The sequence below is a fragment of the Fundulus heteroclitus genome, chromosome 15 (genome assembly GCF_011125445.2).
Source record: "Fundulus heteroclitus isolate FHET01 chromosome 15, MU-UCD_Fhet_4.1, whole genome shotgun sequence".
Taxonomy (NCBI): Eukaryota; Metazoa; Chordata; class Actinopteri; order Cyprinodontiformes; family Fundulidae; genus Fundulus; species Fundulus heteroclitus.
Window position 1 is genome coordinate 5,591,537 of NC_046375.1, and position 25,506 is coordinate 5,617,042.

At 38.2% G+C, this 25,506-nt stretch overlaps 1 protein-coding gene across 1 annotated transcript in view; it reads right to left on the reverse strand.

Annotated features, from left to right (window-relative positions):
• The window catches only part of lama2 (laminin, alpha 2), a 224,905-nt gene that overhangs the window by 103,536 nt on the left and 95,863 nt on the right, over positions 1-25,506 (reverse strand). Inside the window, exons 17-22 of the mRNA XM_036147259.1 lie at positions 18,399-18,503; positions 15,377-15,588; positions 12,274-12,382; positions 12,078-12,191; positions 6,791-6,918; positions 1,455-1,541 (exon numbers count right to left, since the gene is read on the reverse strand). Of these exons, the coding sequence (XP_036003152.1) occupies positions 1,455-1,541; positions 6,791-6,918; positions 12,078-12,191; positions 12,274-12,382; positions 15,377-15,588; positions 18,399-18,503 (755 nt within the window). The remainder of the gene's footprint in view (positions 1-1,454; positions 1,542-6,790; positions 6,919-12,077; positions 12,192-12,273; positions 12,383-15,376; positions 15,589-18,398; positions 18,504-25,506) is intronic.

Below are 25,506 nucleotides of genomic sequence, written 5' to 3' on the forward strand. Positions count from 1 at the left end.
ATTAGTCCACCATGAGGAGGCGACATGGGCCAATTTTTGGTGCTAAGGTTTTAAAAAGCTACAGTCTCAAAACCGCTAATATTTTCCATTATATCATCTTTCTGGCTTAAAGCCCTTGGATAAGATGCCAGAACAAAAATGCTGGAATGATCAGTTTTCTCTGGCTGTGTGAGGTATGCTGCTCTACTGCCCCTCCCCCACCCGTTGCTTCACACTGCCAGCCACCTGACTGATGGGAGCTCCTACACTTTTCCCATGCTTAAAATTATTATTATTTTTTTTTTAAATGTGGCTGATTGTAAATGAAAATAGAGTCACGGTGTGGAAACCAAGGAATGCCACCCAATGGCTGTTAATAAGAAAACACTTTGAAAACCACAGCTGACAAGCTAAGAGTGCATCACAGGCAGGTTGAGTACCAAAGCAAATAGCATGCCAAATTAACCAGCTGTTAGGAGCTTGCTACACTTATGTTTGTCTATAAAAAGCGGGGGGTGGGTTGGGGGGTTAAACCCAACTGTTTCTAAAGGCTCATAGAATAACATTTTTTATGGATAGGGCAAATACAAAACATTTTGGATTGTCAAATGTTGTTGTTTATTTCAGGGTTAACGCTCATGTCTGCACAGAGGAGATTTCAGCTTTCTCTCACAGTAACGACCATCCTAGCTGCTACATCTTGAAAACTAAACCTGGACAAATGTACAGCAGATCAAGGTGGTTTGCTGGTGGGTTATGAAGGAAAATAAAATCTCAGAGAGCAAAGTGTGAAATTAGCGAGGTTTTCAAATGGGTTGGAGAAGGTGTGTATTTTGTGTTAAATTGGGAGGTTACAGATCAGAGCGTTTTAAGAATCCTAGCGAAAAACTGTAAAAAAAATAATAAAGCAGAAAGACTATTTTCTTGGTCTGAATGCTTCAGTTTGATACACAAAAAAAAACAATTGTGCATTTCACCTAGCCTGGATGGTGAAGTGGCCATATACACAGACTCAATCATCACATGACAGTACAGCCTAAAGTTTTAACAAGAACACCATCCAGGGAGAAAGGTTTCTCATTAGTGTTGAGCTGCTTAAAAAGCAAACAGCTAATGGTACAAACATGTCAGTCAACTAGGAAAATAAAATGTGCAACAGATAGACAGCCGGATGGACAATGAGACACAGTACTCAATACGGTTAATGAGGAGCACATTCCATTTTCATTTGGTAGCACCCGACTACCAGATTGAATTCCTCCCCAAATGGACCTTTCCCAGAGTGAAAAAAACACAACAACTTTCACTTTGTCGCACATCTTTGTACAAATTCAATGAAGTCACGTATATCTTAACATACAGTGGGTACACAGTTTATTGAGATAATAGGTTAATGGCAGAAAAATGCAAACTACGATTTTATAGATTTACTGATTTTAATAATGTCATGTTTTGAGTTGAAAATGTGTTTTTACCTGTTGCATCTTGGCCCCGTGTACCCAGGCTGACACCGGTCACAGAGCGGCTCTCCTCGTTCACCAAGGTGGCACGTGGGACTGAAGCTGTTGTGGTTTTCACGGTGGCGTAATTGTTGTTGAAGTTGTTGTTGAAGTCGATAGCGTTGTCCCAGAGTGGGGAGAGGCAGGTGGAAGAAGAGGAGGAAGAGAAGACACAGGCGAGTCAAGGCCATTGTTTGTCACCTCACTGACACACCTCTACGTCCCTGCTTTCACTTTCTTGTTCTTTTCGTTCCGCTTTCACACATAGCATACATGCATTTCTTACAACCAGCCAAACAAACACATCTACATCTAAAAAAAGGTTCCTTATTTAAAAAAATAAAAAAAACCTCCTCACTACAAACTGTTGCCTAAATGAACTGAGAGACGGGGAACCAAAGTAACGTGATAGTCGGTTGCCCCCTGTTCCGTCACCCTCCCACTTCCATATACTATAGATAGTTCAGCTGGCTCGGGTTCCAGGCTCCAGACTGACTCACTAGATGACGGACTGGCTCATTATGAGCTGCTTACTGAGTTCCAGATATTTTTTCTTGGCAAATGTACGTGCATAAGACATAACAAAAGCCAATTTCTTACATAAAATCTGATTATTTACATAGATGACTAGTTCCATAAAACTATATTTATGCATATATCTGTTAGATAAGGGTCAAGATAAAATTAAAATTAAAAAGATATACTGTAGTTGTGCCTGTTGTGTGTTTTTAATGTGGTTATTTTGTGTTTGAAATTAGCACTTGGTTAATAAAATGGCATATCAAAATGAAAATACAAAAGGTTTTGACAGGCTCCTGTGTTAAATCATTTAACTGTACATTGCAGTCAAGCATCAACAGTGTCTTGCAAATGTATTTATACCCCTTGAACTTTTTCGCATCTTTTCATGAAATGAAACAGTTCATTAAATTTTATAGGGATTTTGTGTGACTTTTGGGGCAATTACAAATGCAAGCCTTTTGGGGATGTCATTGCCAGCTTTGCCTATATAACAACTGACATTTTTGCAAATTATTGCAAAGCAGTTTAGTCTCAATCAGGTTGGATGGAGAGCACCTGTTGACATAGATTATAAAGTTTTGCCATTGATGTTCCACTGTATCAAGGTCTAGACATTGATCATCCAGACGCATTAATAAAATTTGATCTCAATTGATCCATTGTATTGCTTGATGTAGAATTAGGGGTGTTGTCCTTCGCTCATCCAACCTCGCCATTTCCTTTTTTCCAGCTTACTCCATCTTCCAATGAAACCTGTGTTTTTTTTTAAATAAATCATCCCATAGCACAATGTTGCCTCCACCAGGGTTATCAAACATAGACCTTTGTACCTCTAGTGGTACTCGGGCTCCCTTTGGTGGTCCTCAGAAGAATTTGAGGTATCAACTACAGTGCCTTGAAAAAGTATTAACCCCTCCTTTTTTTTTATTTATTTTTTACCTATTTTGTGACATTGCAATGTGTAATTACAATGCTTTTTTATTCCTCTCTTATGTGCTGGATCTTGGCAAAATAGTCTAAGTTGGTCAAGTCAAATGAGAAAAATAGGTATAAAACAATTATTTGTAAAAATTAACATAATTTCTGCAAGTCCCAGCTCTAGCAAAAGGTAAAGATCAAGAAGCTCTCTAAACAAGTCTGGGGCAAAGTTGCAGATAAGTCTAAGGATGGGTTTATGAAAAAATAACATCTTTGATGTTCCCGGGAGCACAATCAAATCATCAAGATCATCTTCAAGTGGAAAGCACACGTTACCACAACAAACCTGGCAAGAGAGGGCCGCCCACCAAAATACCCAGGCAAGGCAAGAGGGGCATTAATCAAAGAGACAGCACAGAGACTAAAGGTAACCTTATGATTCTACCAGGAACTGTATTTAAGTTCATATTGCAACAAAATCCAAAAATATGAACGGTCAAAGTGATACTTTTTAAATATAAGTATTTCTGTATTTCTGAAAACCACACCTCTTTGACAAAGATTTCAAAAATCTACCATAGAGTGAATGTGATAAAGCGCCATTTGGATTTCCATTTTTTTTCTGCTTGAAAGTTTTCCCTATAGACAAGTTCTGAGTGACAACTGAATGTCTGAATGTGTGCATGTGCAGGATCAGCACAGACAAAGAATTGTTTGCCAACACACAGGCAGTTTTTGGTCTTTGTGAAGAACCAGATGGAAAATAGAGATCTATACATTTCCCTGTGATTTAAATCTGGCTATGTTCTCTCGCTTTGCTTTATGCCTACATATATTAATGAAGACTCATGCGAAGCCCTCAGATGTTTAGATGTATTTTTTCTTGCAATCCATTTTTTTTTGTTCATAGGAAGAAGATACAGCATAAATTTTCACTGCTCTCTCAGACCATCCTGCAGGTTTATAACGAAACCTTGCAACACACAAATCTTTGACAATCAACTGACAGTTTTGTGAGCTAATGAGCTTGTTTAAACTCCCTAAGAACCAAAATTATATGGAGGACATCTGGATTGATTTTGATACTATGGCTGTAGAGTTATCAAAAATTGCACAATAAGTCCTTTTACTAAACTCGTTGTTTCTAAAGCGAGCAAAGTCAACACAGGAGTTAAACAGAAATTAGGCAATAGCACGATTGACTGAGTTATGAAAGAGCTCATGACCTAATTTTCAACTTTATTTCAGACACAATTTGATCAGTTTAAGACAACTAGTTCATGTTTGAGCTTGAACTTAGGTCAGAGTGTTTAGCTGGTGAACTTTAAACATGAATAAAGTTGTTATAACCTGGTTGAACAAAATTTAGAGATATTTATATTTGATGTTGAACTGTTACATCGCTGCATCCTGATTTAATGCTCAGTACAGTAACAACAGAAAGTGGTGGTGATATAATAATAATAATAATAATAATACAAATAATAATAATACAACTTATAACTAAAATAAAAAGTCTGCTAGGCTCTGAATCTTTCACTTCATACAGTCAGAGCTTTACAAACACATATATTACTCTAAAAAATAAATCAATACACCAGTTACTTTAAGTGGTGCAACTGTGGTTGCACGGCTTTATAATAATTATACAATTACATTTTGATATGTAATTGCATCATTTATTGATGAACGTTGCAGCAGAGCAAGGTTCAAACAGGAAAAGTGACAATCCCACCAAAACTAAATGTGCTGGGGTGACTGCAAACATTGGTAAGAGTTTATTCTGAATATCATAATTCTTAGCCAGTTTGTCTTTTCTGGTAAATAAGATAATATTGCCCTTTACAACTTCATTGTTCCCTTAATGTTTAAGAAAAACCTACTGGGGACTTCTTTGGAAACCTTGTTATTTAAAAGATAGTAACTCAGCCAAAATATAAAATTTTATAGCCAAAGATCTACATTATTGAGTTTTGCCCAATAGGGAGATTGAAGCCTGTATTGAGTGTGAATAATTAAAACAAGACTCCTCCCTTATTAATGGTAATGAAATTTGTTCAACAACTTTAATATAAATTGTATAAAACAGAAGACTGAAACACCCTCTATGCTGGTGGGGAAACTCAAGTGTATAGAAAATGAACCAAACTCGAGGAGTAAGCTGGTTTCTATTGATGCAGTATAGATCAGCACCCTCCTCCAACGACAACACCAATATGATATCGCTTCATCAGATGCCCATGAAAGCTTAAATATTGGATATTTTTATGGAGTTGAAAGGCATTGCACCTCTGGCTATTATTAATGCAAGTGTTGGGGGAGGCAGAGAAGGGGAGAGTCGTGTCTTTCTTTGGCTGGTGGCGTTGTGGAAATGACAAGTCCAAATTCTCAGCTGCTGCTCACACTTTGTGTGTTTGTGTGTGTATGTGTGCGTTTGTGTGTGTGGGCACGTGTGTAACCATATCACTGGGATCTGAAAGGAACATCTCTTTTTTTTGTTGTGATTAATATGTTATTTTAGTGGCTGAAGTTTTTTTTCTAGCATAAATTAAAGTTCCTCCTTTGTTTTGCCTTGGCTGCTTTGTCAGTAGCTTACAACAACAATTTATATCTTTTAACTCACACGGACTTTGTGTATGAAAAGGAATAATTAATATTTTGCAAACACGCAAATTATAGGATAAGACAAGTTAACTGCAACACCCCCAAATTTTAAAATCAACCCCAACCTCAAAATCCAATATTGTGGCTTGATGCTTAAAGTGCTCTTATTTCCACCACCTTTAATTTATTCTGTGGAAAAGAAAAATGGGGACGTGCAGGCTAAAACAAGAGAACATTGCCTACCCTACTAGAGCTAAGGTGTCAATTTTATCGCTCAATGCTCTACATTAGGCTGACAACAGCATGCGTGATTTTGTGGCAGGATTCTCAACTAAGCTACTTTCAAAAGGCAAATCCGTCTTCAAACAGTTGATCTTGTCTTCTAATGTTGTCAGTGAAACAAAAAAAACAACAACTAAATAATCAGTCAAATAACACTACCTCCTTTTTCTAGAATCATAGGGCAAGGCCAGTCCGCCTATGCTGAAACACGAACAAAGCCGAGGTGAAAACATCATGACAACTTTCCGCATAATTGTGCGAATTTCAATAACTTCAAGCATCTGTATCCTTCTTTTATGAATGACAAGAACAAATATCTAACCTAAGAAGCATCTCTAATATCCATGGATGACTGTACAGTTCACATTCTTTTATTTTATTAGGAATTTTTTAATTACGTTCAAATTCCTTGCTTTTAATTAACCAATTGAATGGATGCTTGCATCCACAAAAGATGCTATAAGTAGACAACCTTGTTTAGTCTAGGCTGATTTTTTTCAGTCATGTAAAAAAAAAAAAAAAAAGTTTTTTGTTTAGTGTGTACACTGTATATACACATCTTTACATCTGTGTTCAGAGTTGTTCCATTAGATAGTTGCTGATACAATTCAAGCTACTGTAATTGAAGACTGTGATAAGACAATTTGAGTGGTTTGTCAAAGAAAATGGTGAAGTTATTTTTTTCCCCCCAAGGAGACTTGAGTGTGTTTTGCATTCGTTTTGTAGCTGCATTCTGATGATTCTAATGATAATGACATTTAGTCCCACGGCGATGATGCTTCTTGTCATACAAGAAGCATGAACTACCTGTGGTGATGATATTTCTAATATAATGTCACTACAATTATATTCCTACCTAAGATGATGAAGTCTTTAAATCGTGATTGGAAGTGGTAAATAAAAAAAAAGACAGAAGCAGAGACAACACTGAAAGGCTGGTCACATATCCTGTCAGAAGTATTCACCCCAGCTTCTCCAGAACCTACTTGTTGCTGGGAAGATTAAGTGGGCAGGCACATGGCTGACAGTCTTGAGATGTCCCATGGGTGGCGTTGCCATAGTAACCAGGTAGGCAGGTGTCACAGTGGTGGCCAGCAGTGTGGTGGGTGCAGTCCTAGAAAAGATAAAACTTCACATTTCAGGGAGATCAAGTCTTAGAAATTGTCCGCTTAATTTGCTTTGACGCCAAGACAAGACTGGAGTAAAACATTGAAGTTTAGCCTCACTCTTGTACCGAGTTGATATTTAATGGATTACCTAATTACCTATTTTTTTCAGATTGTTTCTTGTGCCCTAGTGCATAGTTTACAGACAGCGCAGAACGCTGAATACACAAGAGGAGGCAAACACTGACTGCCGAGACACAAGAGTTTGTCGTGATAAAAGCTGTCGCACAACAAGGAACAAAGGATGCATGCTAATGAAACCACACAGTTTATGTCAGATGTTGTTTGAACAGATTCGAAACCTGGAAAAACAAAAAAAAAAAAAAAAAAAAAAACAAAAAAAAAAAAAAAAAAAACTTTTGCAGCAGAAGTTTGATTGCATTTTTGAATGATATCTGTCAAAAAATGTTAAGGAACAGTAACAGAAAAGGAGGCCTCCTGGCTCTCAAGGCTAATCATGAGTCTGTACTAGTGATGTATTTCATTATCACAGTATTGCAAAAGTACATAGGATTTACCAATAGTGACAACTAAACCTGACGAGTTGTTACCTTTCCTAGGTAACAACTCGTCAGGTTGTTACCTAGGAAACAACCTGACGAGTTTTCATGCTTGGGGAAAAGCATGAAAAGTTCATGCTTTTCCCCAAAAGGGGAAAAGCATGAACTTTTCCCCTTTTGATCATCGTACAACCACAAACATCAGCGACTTCTAGCAGCATTTTCTTACCAACTCTAAGTACTCCATCCTATTTTTTTGGTAGAATAAGAAATATTACAGGTGTTTTATTTTTCTTTACTAATAATCACATTTGCCCTCAAACCCATTGAGTGAATGCATTGCAGAACTTCCTTTCACAGGAATTACAGCTGCAATGTCTTGTCCCATCTACATGCTAGATTTTCAACTCATTCTTTCAACACCTCATGTTCTGTCATGACTGGATGGAGAGCATCTTTCAACAGTAATCTTCACGTGCTGCCACAGATTAACAATTAACTTTAGGTCTAGACTTTGACTCAGTCATACTAATTGTAAACATACTTTGATCTAAATCTTGGTATTGCAGCTCTGGTTGTGTGTTTATGGTTTTTCTTGTGACGTCTCAAGTCTTTGGAGCGTCCAACAGGTTTTCTGCCAGGATAACTGTGTTTAGCTCCTTCCATCTTCTGCAACTCTGATGGGCTTTCTTGCCCTGCTGAAGAGCAGCCTCTCCAGAGCATGAGGCGGCCACCACCATGTTTCAACCTGGGCACGACGTGGTCAAAGTGACGCAAAATGTTCGTTTTTGCCACACACATGGTATTGCATGCAGACAGACAAGTTCAATCTTGGTCTTATCCGACTAGAGTGTGCTATTTCACATTTGTGTCCTCTATGTGGCTTTTGGGAAACTACAAGCATGATTGTTTTACACACTTCATTAAAAAGGTCAGATTTGCTGAGTTTACAACTAATGGCTGTCTTGTCAACAGATTACGGCAGGTAGGCAGTAATTTCTGCTACTCCTTCAGTAGCAGTACCATGGGCCCTTTAGTGTTTTCCTTGACTAATCCTGTCCTTGACTAATTTAGGCGGACTGCCATGTCTTAATATGTTTGCAGTTATGCCCCACTATTATTTTTTTGATGCCTTGATAAATATCTGACTTAAAAGACTCTATGTTAAGGACACAGCTTTATAACTTAAACCTGCTATATACTTCCCACATGTTGATTCATGGCCCGTCTGCTGTGTTCCTTGGTCTTCATTTACTAATCCTTTCAAACAAACCTCTGAGGCCTTCACAGCACAGCTGCACTTAGAGTGAGATGGACCCAGGTGGAATATAATTACTAATTTGTTCATTTCTGAAAGCAACATATTGTACTGCATTTTATTTTCGAGTATCAAAGTAAACCAGGCTGAATATTTGTGTTTTCCTTTGAACAATAGAAAGAAGTAAAACCCTGTACCACTTTACTTTCAGCTCTGAATGTTGAAATACTTTTGGTCTTTCACAACATTTCAATGACATACATTCAAGACTGCAAGGCCTTCTACCTAAAAATGCATAAAAATAGCAGTGGTAAATAGTTAATACCTCTTTGAAAACCAGTTGCATAGAGACTCAAATTTATAGTGATATTCCAACTTACTCTCTGAGTTTTGACTGCAACAATACAACTTTTTTTTTGCTAGTATTTGTTAGTGTTTTAGCACTAACTTTATCTGCACATCCATAGGGATGATTTTGACCAAACATGCAACAAAAAAAGGTTAAAACATTGTGAAGAAAATCAGCAAGACAGAAAGGCTAGTTTTTATTTTACACTTGATATTCTTTCATAGGAATGGATACCAAGTTGCTTGTGAAAAATCCCAAATCATCGAGGTTCTCATTCACTACCACCAAGATGTCCAGTAAGACTATGACTAATTTGGCCATAAAGTCTGAGAAACAGGCTGCACAAGCGCAGCATCTGTCTTTTCAGCAAAACCTCACTGTAGTCAGCCTCGACCTTGTTTTGACCACATTGCCTAGGGGCATTTCCTCGACCAACAGATAAATCATTGAAAAGTTTACCGGTTTAGAAGGAGAAATAAAAAAAATTGTTTAACAGCAGCTTTATTGATTTCATTTCTTCCATATATTTTACTAGTTTCGTTCAAAATAAAATATTTTGATTGCCAAATTCAGTTTTACAGTGACAACAACTCTCACAGTTTCAGGGACTGTGTGTGGGAAAATTGTAGTATGTCAACACGGTCCAAATCATTCCTTCACATATTAAATGACCTTACACTGCTGAAACCCACCCTGACACATGCTCACTGTGTTAGCCCATACGTCTGTGGTGTCAGTCAGTCATTCAGCTGCAGCTACAAATCACTGGTGTCAGTGAAGGTGTGCGTGGATGCATCTGGCTGCCTGTCTGTCACTCAGTATACAGGTGGGACATGTGTGTGTGTGTGTGTGTGTGTGTGTGAGATTGTAAGTGAGTAAATGTCACAGTGTGTGTGTGTACGTAAGAGATAGCCTACCTGACTAGCTTTCTCTGAATGTATGTCTCCCTTTGACACATCCTCCTCATCTATAATGAACCATAACACGTAAAATGGCGAACCCACAGGTGTGTGTGTGTGTGTGTGTGTGTGTGTGTACACTTGTGCTTGCAGCAGAGTGAGAACATTTTTTGGTCCATTTTACTAGTAAAGTGAGGACTTTAATGTAAAGTGAGGACATTTTTCTGGTCCTCACTTTTTTGGGCTAGGGTTTGGCCTAAGGTGTCAATTAAGTTTAGGGTTAGGCTAGGTATCTATTGGTTGGGGTCAGGGTAAGGCCATAGAAAAGGTTAAAAATAAATGCAAATAATAAATAAAAAAAAGAATGCGTGGTCTTGTACTTGCAGCTGAGCAAGAACACATTTTGCTCATTTTACTAGTAAAGTGAGGACTTTGATGTAAAGTGAGGACCTTTACCTGGTCCTCACTGTTATTCTGGGCTAGGGGTTAGTTTTAGTACTATGGTGTCACTTAGGTTTAGGGTTAGGGCTAGAGTCAGGGTTAGGCCATAGAAAGGCTTGAGGATGAATGGAAGTCGATGGAAGACAAGGCACAGTCCTCACTATGCACATGAAATAAAGGTGTGTGTGTGTGTGTGCGTTCACCTGTGTGGGTCTTAGAGCGGGTGTATTTAATACAATGCGAACTGACAGAATTTGCCTAAGGCTGTAGGAAGAGTGGGGAGGGAGTGAGTGAAAATCCACCTGAGAGGGTAACGTATACGTGTCTGTTGTACATATATTATGTATGAATGTGTGTAAACAGCAGGAAAGTGCATCTCCCCGTAGTTCCTCTAATGACAACTAGATGGCAGATGGCAGACCTCCATAAAAGCTTCAGTTACTCTTTTCCAGAGATTATGTACATTTCTTTTCAAACACTGTATTGCACCATATAGAATAAAATAGTTGGGGATGTACAAAGCACCAGTCACTTCATGATTGATTTGCATGAAAACAAACATCAATTAATTACTTCTTTTTTCAAAGTGCTGGATATCCTGGATAACAATTTTTTTACAAATACAATTCTAAGAACTGTGGTGTGCAATGGCACTTAGCACCATTTACTCTGATGTCCCTAGCAGTTGCCTTAAGAGGTACGCCTAAACTATACGTACAGTCCAGCTCTGTACAGTTTAAGCTTATGACATAAATCCATTTGTGAGAGAATGAGCCATGAGGCCCATGCTAACTGTGGATGCACAACAGAGATCCAAAGCACAGTGAAGCTGCTTAAAACTGATGGGAATTGCGTGGAGCCAAATACGGAAAATCCTAGAAGAAAACCTTTTAGTGACTGCAGAACACTAGATAGTTGGCTGAGGTTCATCTTTCAGCATTACAACATCCCTAAACACACAGCCTGAGTTACAATAAAATAATTTTGATTAATGCATGTTTTCCAGTTGTGGCATTATTTGAACAATTCTGTTGATGGACACAGTCAGACCAGACTTTATCTTGAGTAATTATGTGAGGAAGAAAGAGTAAATATTTCAGCGTGTAGAGGTGCAAAGTTGGTAGAGATATACCAAAAAAGACTTGCAGCTGTAATTGACGGGGGAAGTTGGTTCCACAGAGTATTTATTCAAGTGAACCGGATGGCAACATATGCCTCACTTTGCAGATGTTAAATTTATTTGTAAAGATGTCCAGTCCTTCAATTACACTTTACAAACATGCTCCATATTGTGTTGCTCTATCACAGAACATCCTCATAAAATTTACTGAAGTGTGTGCTTGCAGGGAGATAAAATGTGAAAAGTTCCAGGGACATGAACATATTTGCAAGATACTGTAGGTCAGGGTAGGAGAGGGTGATAACTCTTTTACAGTCCAGCGAATCTAATTCTAAAGAAAACTGCTACAACATGCAATTCAAATGTTTCTAAATCAAACAATTTCAGTTATAATTAAAAAAATAAATCAAAAACGTCATTCCACATTTCACTTGGCCAGCCATGATATCTCATGTGTGTTCATTAAAAAACAAATACTTGAGAAAAAACAGTTGCTTTTCTCAGTTAAGACATTTTTTTCTAATTTCTTCATAATCTTACCAGGCAATACCCTGTGAACTCATGGCAATGCGAGCTGTGTCCATGGCAGCGGCACGGTTCACACACACCATTATGCAGTTTACCGTGGATCCTCCGAAAACCAGGATGACAAGTCTGAAACACACATTTCAAAAGTGAATTTGCAATTTGATGCGCAGTTGCAGCTGTGTGTGCAATTTGTTTTGTGTGTGTTTACCTCACAAGATAATCCTCCATATCCAGGAGGACAGGCACACATTTCTACAGCTGATGCTATCTTTCCACTGGCAACAGGACTTGCCACCTGCATTAAGAATGAGTGGAGCCTGCACAGAATAAAAAGGGACGAAACAATCAAGCAGATACTGTTTGGCTCATTGGTAATCTAGCTATACTCTTGCAATAAAATCAAGGCTGTTGTCCGAGTTCATTCTCACTAATCTAACAGCATTCATAAAAATTAAGCAAAATATATTCTGGGTATTTGGAGATTATTTTGAAGAACAGTTACAAACTATCAACAGCATACTTTAGTAAAACTAATAGTTAAAACTAATAGTTAAGGATGAACAATTCCAATGAGAAGAAGTTCCTGCACAGTGTAGAATTTTTTTCAGCGTTTTTGTGACTAGGCTTTAAAGCAATCCATGATTATTTGAATATGTTGGCCTAAATATGCTGTAATTTTCCTATTAAATTTATAATTGCTGGCTGAAAACTCATAGTTACTTCAAAAATTGTGTATTCTTTGGTATATTTGTCATGCTTGGAGGTCGCCATTTTTTCACCTGCGCAATGCATGCTGGGTTAATGAAGCGGTAAGGCCCTATAGAGGACTGGAACATACAGAGTTAACACAAGAAGGGTAACATTACCCTTTTTTTAATAGTATTGTGTTTTACTAGTATTTAGACAATGCCACACTGAGTCACTGTTGGCCTTAATTTGTTGGCCTTAATTTCAAAACAAAGAACAATAGAAAAAGTGAGGAGAGTCTTCATCGCTTCCCACATGAAAAAGAAGAGCGCCACTGGAAGAACAACTTTCGAAGGACCCACATTTGTGCTCTCAACACTTCTCTCCAGGAGGCTTTGAGTCATTTGTTACCAACAAAATTATTGAAGGAACTAACAAGTTCGTGTTACAGTCGCAAGGTACCGAATGTGAAATCACGGACTCCCGGACGAGCCCCCACTTGTCACAGGCCGGCTCAGTGCCCATGACAAAAAGGAGGGGAGACAAAACGGTTTAGGCCAATCAATAGTTTATTGTAACCTATAAGTAAGTTTAAATAAATAAAACAGGGATGAGATGTGAGTATGTAAGAATGTTTAGTGTATGCAGTGTATGAGTGGGTGAACATGTATGTGAGAATGTGTCTGAGTGTTAACAAAAACCAAACTAAACCAACCAACAAAGTGAGTGCCCGGAGAATAAGAGAGAGAGAGTGAGTGTTAGTGGAGCCCAACTTATATAGTGAGCCCAAGTGGCTCCAATTAGTAAGACCCGCCTCTGACCTGCCGGAGGAACCGCCCCTGCAGGTCAGAGGAAAGGGCCGTGACAACATCAGACTCAAGACCAGACCCTAAACAAGTGTTAATGGACCGATTCAATCCTAAGCAAGTGTTATTAGACCTGACATTGGACACAGAGCCCTACTTGCTGGGATCACACAGTTCTATGAGCGGTACGTGTCATTCATCGCTTTATTCTTATTATTACTATCACTACATTACTAGATTGTCATCAATTCCAATGCACTCTGGTTAAAACTCAAAAGGTTCAACTTTGCTCATTGCTGTTTTGGCTGGACGGAGACAAAGGACATAGCATACATAATTTACCCAGAATGCATTGCAACGTAAACAAGGTGGCGACGTCTGTGTAACGTCCGAGTAATATTTTATTTAAATTTATAAAAACTAAACAGCTTACAATATTTTTACTGTATTGTTTTTACATTTGAATGTAATTTCTCAAATACAGTCTATTGTTACAATAATTGTGGATCCCTTTAACACTAGAAGACCCAGGGAATTTCATTTCTCTTGCCAGCCCCCCTCCCCTCTTCAAGTTTGTGTATTCACTCTACCTTGCTAACTGTTACTCTTGTAATGCAAATAACCTGTGATAAGACCAGCCCTTCTACAAGAGACTGGAGAAAGGCTGAAACAAACTGGGATCAGAACAGGACCATGTTCCAAGAACTTTTCATTACCTGGCCCTGCAACATCAGACCTTTTTTGCAGGAATATATTGATAAGTCATATCTAAATCTTTTATTTAGGCAAACCTATTGAACAACCAGATATCATACGGGTCCTAGTTCCTGAGCTGAGAAAAGGTCATAACCATGCTTTTCCAACAAGGCAAGGAAGAGCCTATTTCTATTGTCCATTCACCAACAGACTCATGTATATTGCAAAGCTCACTATATGAAAGAAAGAATAATTGTATTTTGTCTTGTCTCGCGTTTTTATGTCATTCAAAATTTAATCTTAGAGAATGACAAACAGTATGCCTTTAGTATTGGAGTAACATTTATGTCACACAAGGAACAGCCATAGTCCCCCCACCCCCCACTCCTCAACAGAGAGGCTTCAACTAAAACCAAAACTGAAGGGGGTGGAATGGTTCTGAGAGTTGTGAAGTACTGTTGGGGGGGACTGGAGCCAAATACCACCCCAAACAGCTCAGTTTTGAAAAACAACAGAAGGTATAACTTCAGAAAGTTTTTTTTAATTTCAGATAAAGAAAAGCAGTCTACATATGGATAAAGCACTAAATATAAAGTGGAAAAATGTAAAATACAATTGTGCCATCTAGCAGTTTCCACATTCCTATGGTGAGCCTTTCCTACATTTGCCACAGGTAAACTGCCTTTACATTCTTACAATTGCCTTTTGATTTGCAAATGGCGCTCACTCCACCAGAGGAGAGCCGTTAACACCTTTGGGGGGATACTGGATACAAACTAGGTGCAGACTAAAGTCTGCACTTTGGGACTTTGAGTGTTAAACCACAATGACCCAATATTGCAACCACTAGCTCCATTTTGTTTGATTTGTTTTTTGTTGAAAGTATAATAAGATACATTTTTACTTCCAGTTTAAGGTGGGAATTAGCTCCTTTCTTTTATTAATAAAGCTAGAACTTCCTAGAAGAAGCTAATGTGCCATTTCTCTTACAGAAAACAGAGCATCGTCAAGCAGCCGTGAATTTAATTACAGCTATATAAAATATATATTTTTTGTAAGTATAACAATGACCATGTGCTTCTTGCTATCATTGAATAATATCCAACAGACAATGCTTCCCACCTGTAGATAGCGCTCGTTTCCGTGCTGTATGAGGCCCGCACCATTAAACTCGTCACATTGGCCAACACCAACAGGAAATCTCTCCTACTGATGGGCTGTCCTGTCTCTAAAACCAGGAAGTTCTCAGGAAGGAGAACAATGTGTTTGGTGCTGGTCGAGGATGGATACACCGGCTGGCCAAACCTGCTGTCTACAAGTTTCATCCCGCCTCCCTGATAAAGACAGAGACATAAGATACAACAGTTACATTTGATGAAATTGGAAACTGATGTCAGCTGTAAAATAATCCCCTTCTATTAGAACTAGTCCTAAAAAAAAAAACCAGAGTGAATGGTGTCATTAGGTAATGAGCTTCAGTTGCTATTGACATTTTGCATAAACTAAATGCAAAGTGAGCTGTGCCAAGACCTTGTATCTGAGCATCTCTTGTTGACCGTGGATCAATAGCATGTAGTAACCAAATGAGTGACAACCACCGATGGGGGAGGAGGGAGCAATAACGTCAATAAACCAATAGATAAAAACAGATGGGAAAGAGAAGGAAGAGTAGGACACGAGAACAGAAAAGAACGGCTGCAGGACTGAAAGATGAAACATAAAATATGATTGAGAAGCACCTCGGTTACAAAAAATTATTTTCAATCTTGGTGATGAGATGTGACGCAAATGTTAGTTAATATAAGGTTGTTTGGCTTGCGTTTGATTGAAGGCTTCAGCACATAAAGAGACTACTCTTCTTCTTGATGTCCCTTTTAAACTATATTATAATTTGAAATTCTTTTAATTCAAAATATTCAGTTACTTCTATGGACATTGTTCACATAGAGATCCATGTTTGGTTATTTGATGCAAACCATATCCTTTAAATTAAGGCAGAACATTTTAATTTTAACTTGCTCTATAGCTCAACTCTCTGAGACCAGTCCATTTGCACATTGACAATAGTTCATTTTGACTATTTTAAATTTGATACTATTTTGCTAATTTCTTAAGATGTCATATTTTAACTCAAGCATCTTTAAGGTAAAAGATGAAAGTCAACTTTAAGCTCATTCTAGAGGAGATGCACGCAAATCTGAACTCTACATTGCTTATTTTTGTTAATTTAAGACGCTTTCCCAAATACAATTAAAGACAAAAATCCAATACATGATATAAAAAAAAAGAAAAAAACAAGGACAATAAATCAGATCTATCAGATATGCAGATAGTACACAGGGGTGGTATACAAAAATAAAAACACGACAAAGGCTGAAAGAGATGGTGAAGAGGGGGGAAAGTTGGCTGACAGTGTGTAGGTGGCTGGTTCATTGTTGTCATCATTTGAAGAGGCTTTTTGTTGACAACAAGACCGATACTTGTCCTTTTCTCCTCCTCCTCCTATTCCATCCACATGCCTTTAAATAACACAAGCTTACTGTTTTGTACCCCTCCATCTTGCAGTTTTCTTTCTTTTTGCAATTTTCCTACATCACCCCCCTCCCCCTCCCCCTTTGGATATTTTGTCTTTGTTTGCGGCACTTCGCTTTGACCTAGGTTTTCTTTTCATTCACTTCTTTCCCATTTGTGGATTTTGTTCTTTGTTCATTTTCTTCCTCGTTTAAATTCTAGTGGAGATGCCTTTTCACACGTTACTGAGGCTCATCGTGGATCACGTTTCTGAACATTATCCGTCAAGCACAGAGATGAAGGGATAAAGATGTGGGATTATTTTGTTGCATGGCATTTGAATACCCTGTGGTCACTGGGAAAACCACGGATGTATGACAAAGTATTCCAAAGATAAATTTAGCGGCAATCTGTTGAACACATCTGTCATGCAACCCCTGATTTTAGACACTGTGACCGAAAGATAAGACTTGAGATGTTGAATTAATCTAGTCAAACCACAAATCTTATCTTGTGCTAATCACACGAGCTTTAAAATTATTTGTGTACTTTTTAAAGTCTGTTTTTGTATTTAGGATTATTTTTCTGGCATGAATGACATGGCAGATTAAGCCATATCTAATTCTTATATAACTTTTAATTTTTTTTTTCGACTTTTAAGGGCTTATAGTGACCAGAGATGGATGTTTTTGATCATATTCTGAAAAAAAAAAACTGTGCGGCTGCTTTCAAGTTTTACCAAGTTTATTTGTTTTTCTCTGCGCCTTTACGTCCGTTTGTTTGGCTTGTACCACAACTTGGCACACACTTGCAGTGCTGTTTAGTGATAAGGAAGACATTAACAGTTAACTAATAGTGCCGCTGCTTTGCTTATTGCTGCCATGCATCATACTGCAACCTGCTCATTATGAGCGAGAAGGTGGGAAAGACTCCATCTGCATTTTTTATTGCTCAGTTCAGCACTTCTCTCCATGCTGTGACTGTTTTTGTGTCTTGTCTGTTTTTACCCACTTTTTTGCTGCATTATTTTGTGTTCACCCCTGCTAAAGTCAGTGGGTAGGAAAAATGCTAACGACAAAAATAAACAAACATGCACAACAGTTTCTTGGGTTGTGTGAAGACTTGTCCCGAACGTAAAAGTAAAATAATCACAAGGCATTGGTGACACTATGTCAGCGCCTTTTTTCCCCAGCTTTAAGTGGGGGGTGTATGAGGTACTTATGCATGACCACAGTACACCCTGCTGTAGATGCAGACAATGGTACCCGTTTTTGAGGGATTGCTTATTTTTCATTGCTGTGTATGTGGCCGCAGAACTCTAGTTACAAAATGGGCTCACATTTGAATAAAAATCACATTTACAATATTTTACACATAGTAAAAGGTTTATACAGCCCCATATTAGTAATTGTATTTGAAAAAAATAAAAACACTTGTATAAACTTTGTTTTTTTTGTTACTTTTGTCAGAAAAGGCTGATGGTAAGGTGAAAACGCTCCTTAAATTAACCAAACTTAAACATTTAATAACCAGCGCAATACAAACACTACCCAAAGCCAACTTTCCAGCCCATGCCCATAGATATTGGTGTGTAAATGCTTCAAACTTTTACAACTTGTGTTTTAAAACTTACCTCTATGATAAGGTCAGGCTCTGAAGTGACCCTGATGACCACTTGTTCTTGCTGAGGCGCTGTATAGGAAACAGTGAACACCACATCTCCTCCATAGGCAGAAATCTGACAACACAGAAGCAATAAAACATAACGCACGTATAGGTTAGACTTATTTGGAATTTTATTTGGAACTGGTCGAGCTTCTGTGTTTGGCTCCGTCTGTCTCCTGGAATGGGTTACTCACAAAGCTATGGGTGCCATTAAATGTTTTTTTTTTATCCATAAAAGATAAACCTGGTCCAGGAATTGTGTTTCGCTGTGGATGGAGCCAATGAATAAGGTTTTACCTACATTACCTTATTGCACCACTTTTTCTTTTAATCACTGCTGGTCCGGTAAATTTTAGGTGTCCTGCTAGTTGGGCCAAGGTCTGATGGAGCCATCATCAAATTACTATATACACCATCTTTTCCAACAGAGGAATGACTTCTCGCTCAGTGGTCTCATGTTTGGCTCAATTTCAGTCAAAGCCAATAATCAAGCTATTGATGCCTTTAACAATTTGTATTGTTTGTTTTTCTTTTCTTATAGGTGTCCTAGGTTCATGCATTTGTTTTAAATAACCCTCACCACTGGGCAGAGCTATTCACCAATATTTTGAAACCAGTAATTATCTGCTTTGTTATCCTCTCCCACAGAAAAAAAGTCCAGCAAAATGCTTCATTATTTAGCTGCATTTCTTTGTTAAAAAGGCACTAAGCTTTACTGCCATTCATAATTTTTACTCTTTCAAGTGTTAGAAATCATTGATGGAGCAATTGTATCCATAAAGTTCTTAAAATCTGTTTTTGTTTTACATAAAACATAACTCTCAATCAAAACTTCTGTTTCTTTATGGTTTTTTTTTCCTGAGTGTCTCTGAACCCCAAAGGACAGAAAGGTTACTTCTCGTTAAAAGACCAGATAATCCTCTCCAACCTTCACCTATCAGTGGAAATTGACGTTTTTTATTAGTATTTTTTAACAGATTAACTGAATTGGAATTTGTCGCATTAGAATTTGAACTGAACCATCCCGTGTGATTGGAACTGAATATATGATCAAACACTACCAGTTGAATTTAACCTCAGTTGGACTTGAGGTGACCTTTTTGTGGCACTAGTGGCCTTTATTTAAGGCGAACTGACAGGAAACAGTGTTGAGAAAGGGGAAGACATGCAGCAAGGGTCCAAGGGCCAGGACCTGGGATGGCCACATTGAGGACTGACGCGTCAGTACATGGGTCACATGCACAAACCTGGTGCCACCACCTTTAGGCGATATTTGTTGTGGACTGGTGCTATACAAATAAACTGCTTTTCTATGTCTCCAGACTAGATATTTTTCGAATATAGCAACTGAAACCACATACAGCTAAGTTAGATACAGAATTAGTTGGAATATGGTCTAGTTTTTCCTCTTTTACAAAACACTCTCTTCTGTGTATGTTGGAGGCTGATGACATTTATCATTTATAATTTACTAATACAATCAAGCATCCAATTAAAATAAAATGCTAAATGTAACAAATGTGTAATTGTCCCTTGTAAACAGTATCAGAACAGTCCAAAAAATGCAATTAAACAAATTTAACCCACTTTCATCATCCTGCTACACACAAACCTGACTGAAACTAGTTTCAAAACATCATTGTACATTTCTAAAAACAAAATTGTAACGTTAAAAACGTGCGGAAAACAGACATTCAGCACAGTCTTTGTTGTCCAACGGTGATTCTTTGCATCCTTTCTGTTGACACCACAGAACGAGCTTGAGCTGGAGAAACGCTGCATCGGCATGATCCTGAAATTTATTATTCTGCTCCATCCTGAGCGGTAATGGGTGGGGGAGTGAGATAATAATGCCACTATAAAACAGAGAGAAGGGGACACTCTGGAAAGGGGGAGAGAAAGATAAAGAAATGGTCCTTGAGAGAGTAAGTGAAGAAGTAAAACGCCAGCATAATGCCTCCATAAACCTCTGATATTCTGCATCATTACACACACTTTTCAAACTAGAGTGAGGGAATCACTCATTTGGCAGCTGACCTGAGTGTACACACACACACACACACACACACACACACACACACACACACGGCAAGGCCTGCAGGGGGGCTACCATGGAAGTCTTTATTCAATAACACTTATTCTTGATCTACCTCAATTTAAAGATGTGGACCCCAGAGGACAATAAGAAGCCCCCACTTTTCCAGCACTTGTGCTGCTTGACCTCCTTTTGTCATCATCTAATTTGAATTATAGTAAAGCATTTTAACCTTTTTATCTTATTGCTGCAGAACAGCAGAATGCTAACCTAGAACGCATGTGAATTCTTGCTGTGAAGGTAAGCCTTGGATTTGGTTACATTTAGTTATTTTACAACCACAAACTTTGATGTATTTTACTGGGATTACAAGTGACAGACCAACACAAAGTGGTGTGTAACTGTATAGTGGAAGGAAAATTACTTTTTACAAAGTCAAACCTGAAACGGGTAGCATGAGTATGTATTCGGTTTTGCAGATCTAGAAACTCTATTTTTTCCATTGTTAAAAATTGGTTAAGCTTAGTCAAATTGGATGGCAAGCATTTAAACAGCAAATTTCAAGCCTTGCCAAAGAACCTAATGGACCTAATGAACCGGGCCATTCTAGCACCCGAATATAAGGCTGATCTATATCATTCCATTGTGGCTCTGGCTATAAGTTTAGGGTCAATAATGCCCTGTTGGTAAGTGAGCATCTGCCCCCAGCCCCAAATATTTGAAGCATGAAAAATGTTCAGTTAAGAACCATCTAACTTCCTATCAACACTGGTGAAAGTATCCCCACATAATTCTACCACAAACACACCACTGCAGTGTTGGGGGTGTTCCAGTTGTGCAGTGACAATTTTCTGCCATACAAAGACTTTTGCATGGGGGCCAAAAAGTACCATTTTGATGTCATCTGAAGTATTTTATCCCATATGTGTTCTGGTTCTACCACACTTTCCAGATTTGCTTTTGGTAAAAAAAAAAAAAAAAAAAAAAATACATACAAAATCAAATTAGTTTTTTCTTCCACTTCCCAGTTGTATGTTGGCTTGCATCTACTTAAATACACTGAATTTTGTGACTGGAATGAGTAAAATTTCAAAGGGTATAAATATTTTTATAAGTTACCATCTACCTAATTTCCTCACGTTGGAGAGACAACAGTATTTTGACCGAATGAGAGATGAGGTTTGGCTGCTCAGTAGAAACTAGAGCTCCTGGAAACCTGCAGCCACAGGTAAAAGCAAAAAAAAAAAAAAAAATGTGGTGATAAATATTTTCTTGTTCTCAGTTTGTCTCAAGACCATCATACATTTGTCATCATAAAAGGCGATTTTTGAACCAAGTTGTGAACTATTTTTTTTGCACACAAAAACTCAAGTAATCCAGTTGAGGAAATATCTCTTTTATAACGTATAATGTCTGTTTCCTTAAGCTAAGGGGTTAAAAAAAAAGAACTTTCTTCAAATGGTTAACCACTGCAGGATTTTAATGTTCGTAATTTACTTCCTTTCAAGCAATTGCATTTCTCAGAAAACTACGTTTTCTTGATGCCAGTCTTGATTCCTGGAAAGCAATCAAAGCTTTTTCATACCAACATGAAAGCCGAACTGAAACCTCGGAGAGGAATAAATAAAGACACGGAATGGAGGAAGGGACACAAACCAATGAAAAACAGCACAGCAGGAGAGAGAAATTATCTGTAGAGAAGAGGGAATTATGGGTAGTGAAAACGATTGCAGAATAAACACTCGGCTGTAGCAGACATTGGTCAGATGCACCCCTGTGAGCTAGATAAGCCTGTTATTAGCTTTAGTAGTGGTCAGGAGAAGAGGAAGTCATAATCCTCACTGTTCAAACTTTAACAAAGAACCTGACTCAGTTTTCATTAAAGTGACCCCTCTGTTATTGGCTATGAAAAACAGCTTATTCGGATGCAACATGTGGGAGGAAGGGGGAGGGAAAGTAATCAAAACAAAGATTTCCAATAAAAAAAAAAAAAAAAAAAAAAAAAAAAAAATCAGAAATGAATAGAAATGATTTTCATGCATTAGGTTATATACAGTCTGCAAAGGGAAATTTCTTTTTTCCAAAACCAACTTAAATGAGCGAAAAAAAAAAAAAAGGTTTTGCATAGACAGTGCAAGAAGAGTAAACTTATATTTAATTTACTGCCTATGCCAAGGAGTGGGAAAGTGTGAGGAGGAGTAAAAAATGAGTCACTATCCACCTCACTATTCCTCCAGGGTTCCCGGCAGAGCCTTGATGCAATATAACTTTTCCATAACTTTACATAACCAAGTCAAAAGTTTAATGACCTACAAAGTGTTCCTCCATGCTGGTTTTTAGATTTGGTATTCTGAAAAGGTTCGATTCATTCCACAGTTTAATGCTCTGGCTAGAATAAACCAGCAAAGGGAACCTTCTCTTAAAAAAGAGGCACAGAACAACTCATTTTAATAGCTCCATAAGCTTTGACAATGCACAATCTCTTAATAAGCTTCTTTTAATCAGGGTAAATCATTTAAATTTCTTTAATATGAAAAATTAAAGCATCTATTGGACTGTTGTCTTCAACACAATCCAAATTAAAGCTAGCTGCTAAGCGATGAAGTAGGCAACATCTCTCTTAATAAATAAACTTCTCTTGGTCTTTTCATTGACATGAAATTTACACCAGACCTCATTAAAAGCCTAAGCAACCCACACATACAAAGAAATAAACACAAATTTGTTAAATGATGTGCAATAAAGTGGAATGACATTGAGAAAATGTGAAACATGCTTAGGGAATTTATTTGGTCCTTAAAAAACTTATTTTGAAAAAAAACAAACTAAAGTGATCTCTTGCATAAAGTACATCATTGGAGGCATTCCTCAGGTTTCATTTTGTCCCTTTCTTCTGAACAATTGGTATTCAAATCTTTAAGGTCCTGACGACCTAATGAATGCACCCTGTTCTTCAGTCTTTTCCTCAGCTTTTCAATCGGATTAAAATTAGGTGATTGATTTGGCCATTTCATAAGATTTATTATTTTCTTCTCTGAAACAAATTGAGATTCTCTAGTTGTACAGGGGCCTGCAGAAGGACTCACCCCCTTTGGCATTTTTATGTTATGCTGCCACACAACCTGGAATTAAAATGCATTGAGTGTTTCCAATTTGCATTTAATTTACAGAGCATGTTTACATTTTTTAGGATTTTGTTTTTATTGTGAAGCAATAAAGAGGATAAAATAACAGAAAACTTTAGCACAATTACCTGTTCAATACACCCCCACCCCAAAAAAGTCAGTACATTGTAGGGCCACCTTTTGTGCAAGTCACATTGAACAGGTCTCTAAGAGCTCACCGCATCTTGCCACTGGAATTTTTGCTCATCCCTCAAGGCAAGACAGCTCTGGCTATTTTGAATGGTTCTTGCTTGTGAACAGCACTCAAGTCATCACAGATTCTCAATTGGATTGAGGTTTGGACTTTGTGTAGGCCTTTCCAACACATTAAATTTTTTACTCAAAACCAACCTTTCTATTTCTAACAAAAAAGGTACTGGCCACTCTTCCATAAATCCCAGGTCTATGGACAGCTTACTCCAGTCTTTGCTGTAGAGCTCAGCAACGCCTTCAGCGTTACCTTTCGTCTGTGTGCGGCATCTCTGATTATTGCTCTTCTTGCTCGGTCTGTGGATTCTGGTAGGCAGCCTTCTCTTGGTAGGTTTGTTTTGTGCTATGCATCCAAAGATGATGAATTTGATGGTGCTCCGGGGAACATCAACATCCTTCTTTTGCTCTCCCTGGAATATTGGGGGAGTGGTTGTATGGAGGGCAGGGCATGGGGGAGGTAGCACCTCAGCGTTTGTGGAGTGGGCTCTGGTTGGTTGGCCTGTTCGGCTCATGTTGGCCCCATCTGTGGGTGGATGGACCGTGGGTTTTCTGGGCTTGGATCGTGGTTGGGGGGGGGGGGGGGGGGGGGGGGGAGGTTTAGGACCGGAGTATGGACTGGGTAGGACCGGAGTATGGACTGGGTAGTTCAGGTTGTGGTGGTCCCTGGCATTGTGGCTGTTGGGGGGCCCAAAATTTTGTCTCTGTTTCTCCATTTTTTTTCCTCTTGTACCTTCCCGTTTCAGTGTCCATTTAACATGAAACAGTCCCAGCATAAGATCTAATACAGCTTCTTGCATATTTAAATCAAGCACTGTGGCGAAAGCAGTGAGGCTTCACTTGTGGAATTAAAATCTGTTGGCCGCTTTTTGGCATTATGACAACAATACTTTATGGCAAATGACAGACAGGGCACAAAAAAGAAAAGAAAGACTATTTTGTGCAGATCCAGTACATAAACTGGACAACTATGGAAACCCATGCCATGCAGCTTTCTACAAACCATTGTTGAACTTATCGTAAAGTTATCGTGAAATTTGGAGGTCTGCAGTGATCGACTCTGCAGAAAGCTGGGGATCGTTGAAAACCTTTGCCTCAGCATCTGCTGCACCTTCCCTGTTAATTGACGTGACCTACCACTTCATGGCTGTGTTGCTGTCATTCCTACTCACTTCCACTTTCTTAAAACACCGCTGACAGTTCACTAAGGAATATTGAGGAAGAAATTTCACAACTGGACTTGTTGCACATTAGAAACATGCCTTGGTACTTGATTTTCTAAACTTGTAGCCATGGAACTAATTGGAACTCTAATTCTGGTTATTTGGATGGGTAGGTTAATACTTTTGACAAAAATGTATTCCGAAGAAACATGTCAATATGGTTACTTATTTGTTGCTGCAAAATGAAATAAAGCATACCTTTGTGACCTACTGGTACATTAGAGAGTATATTGTACATTTTCTTTTTTTTAGAATTCTCATTTAAAATTCTGATCTTGAACATAAAATGAATATTAAACATACAGCAGACTATACAAATAAATGCAAAACTCCTAGAAACTTGTTTAAAAAAATTAAATTCAACATTTCCATGACTCAACACAATTTTCATATTTCTATAGCTCATCACCATGCAATTATGAAGATGATGTGGGAGCTTTTGGGTTT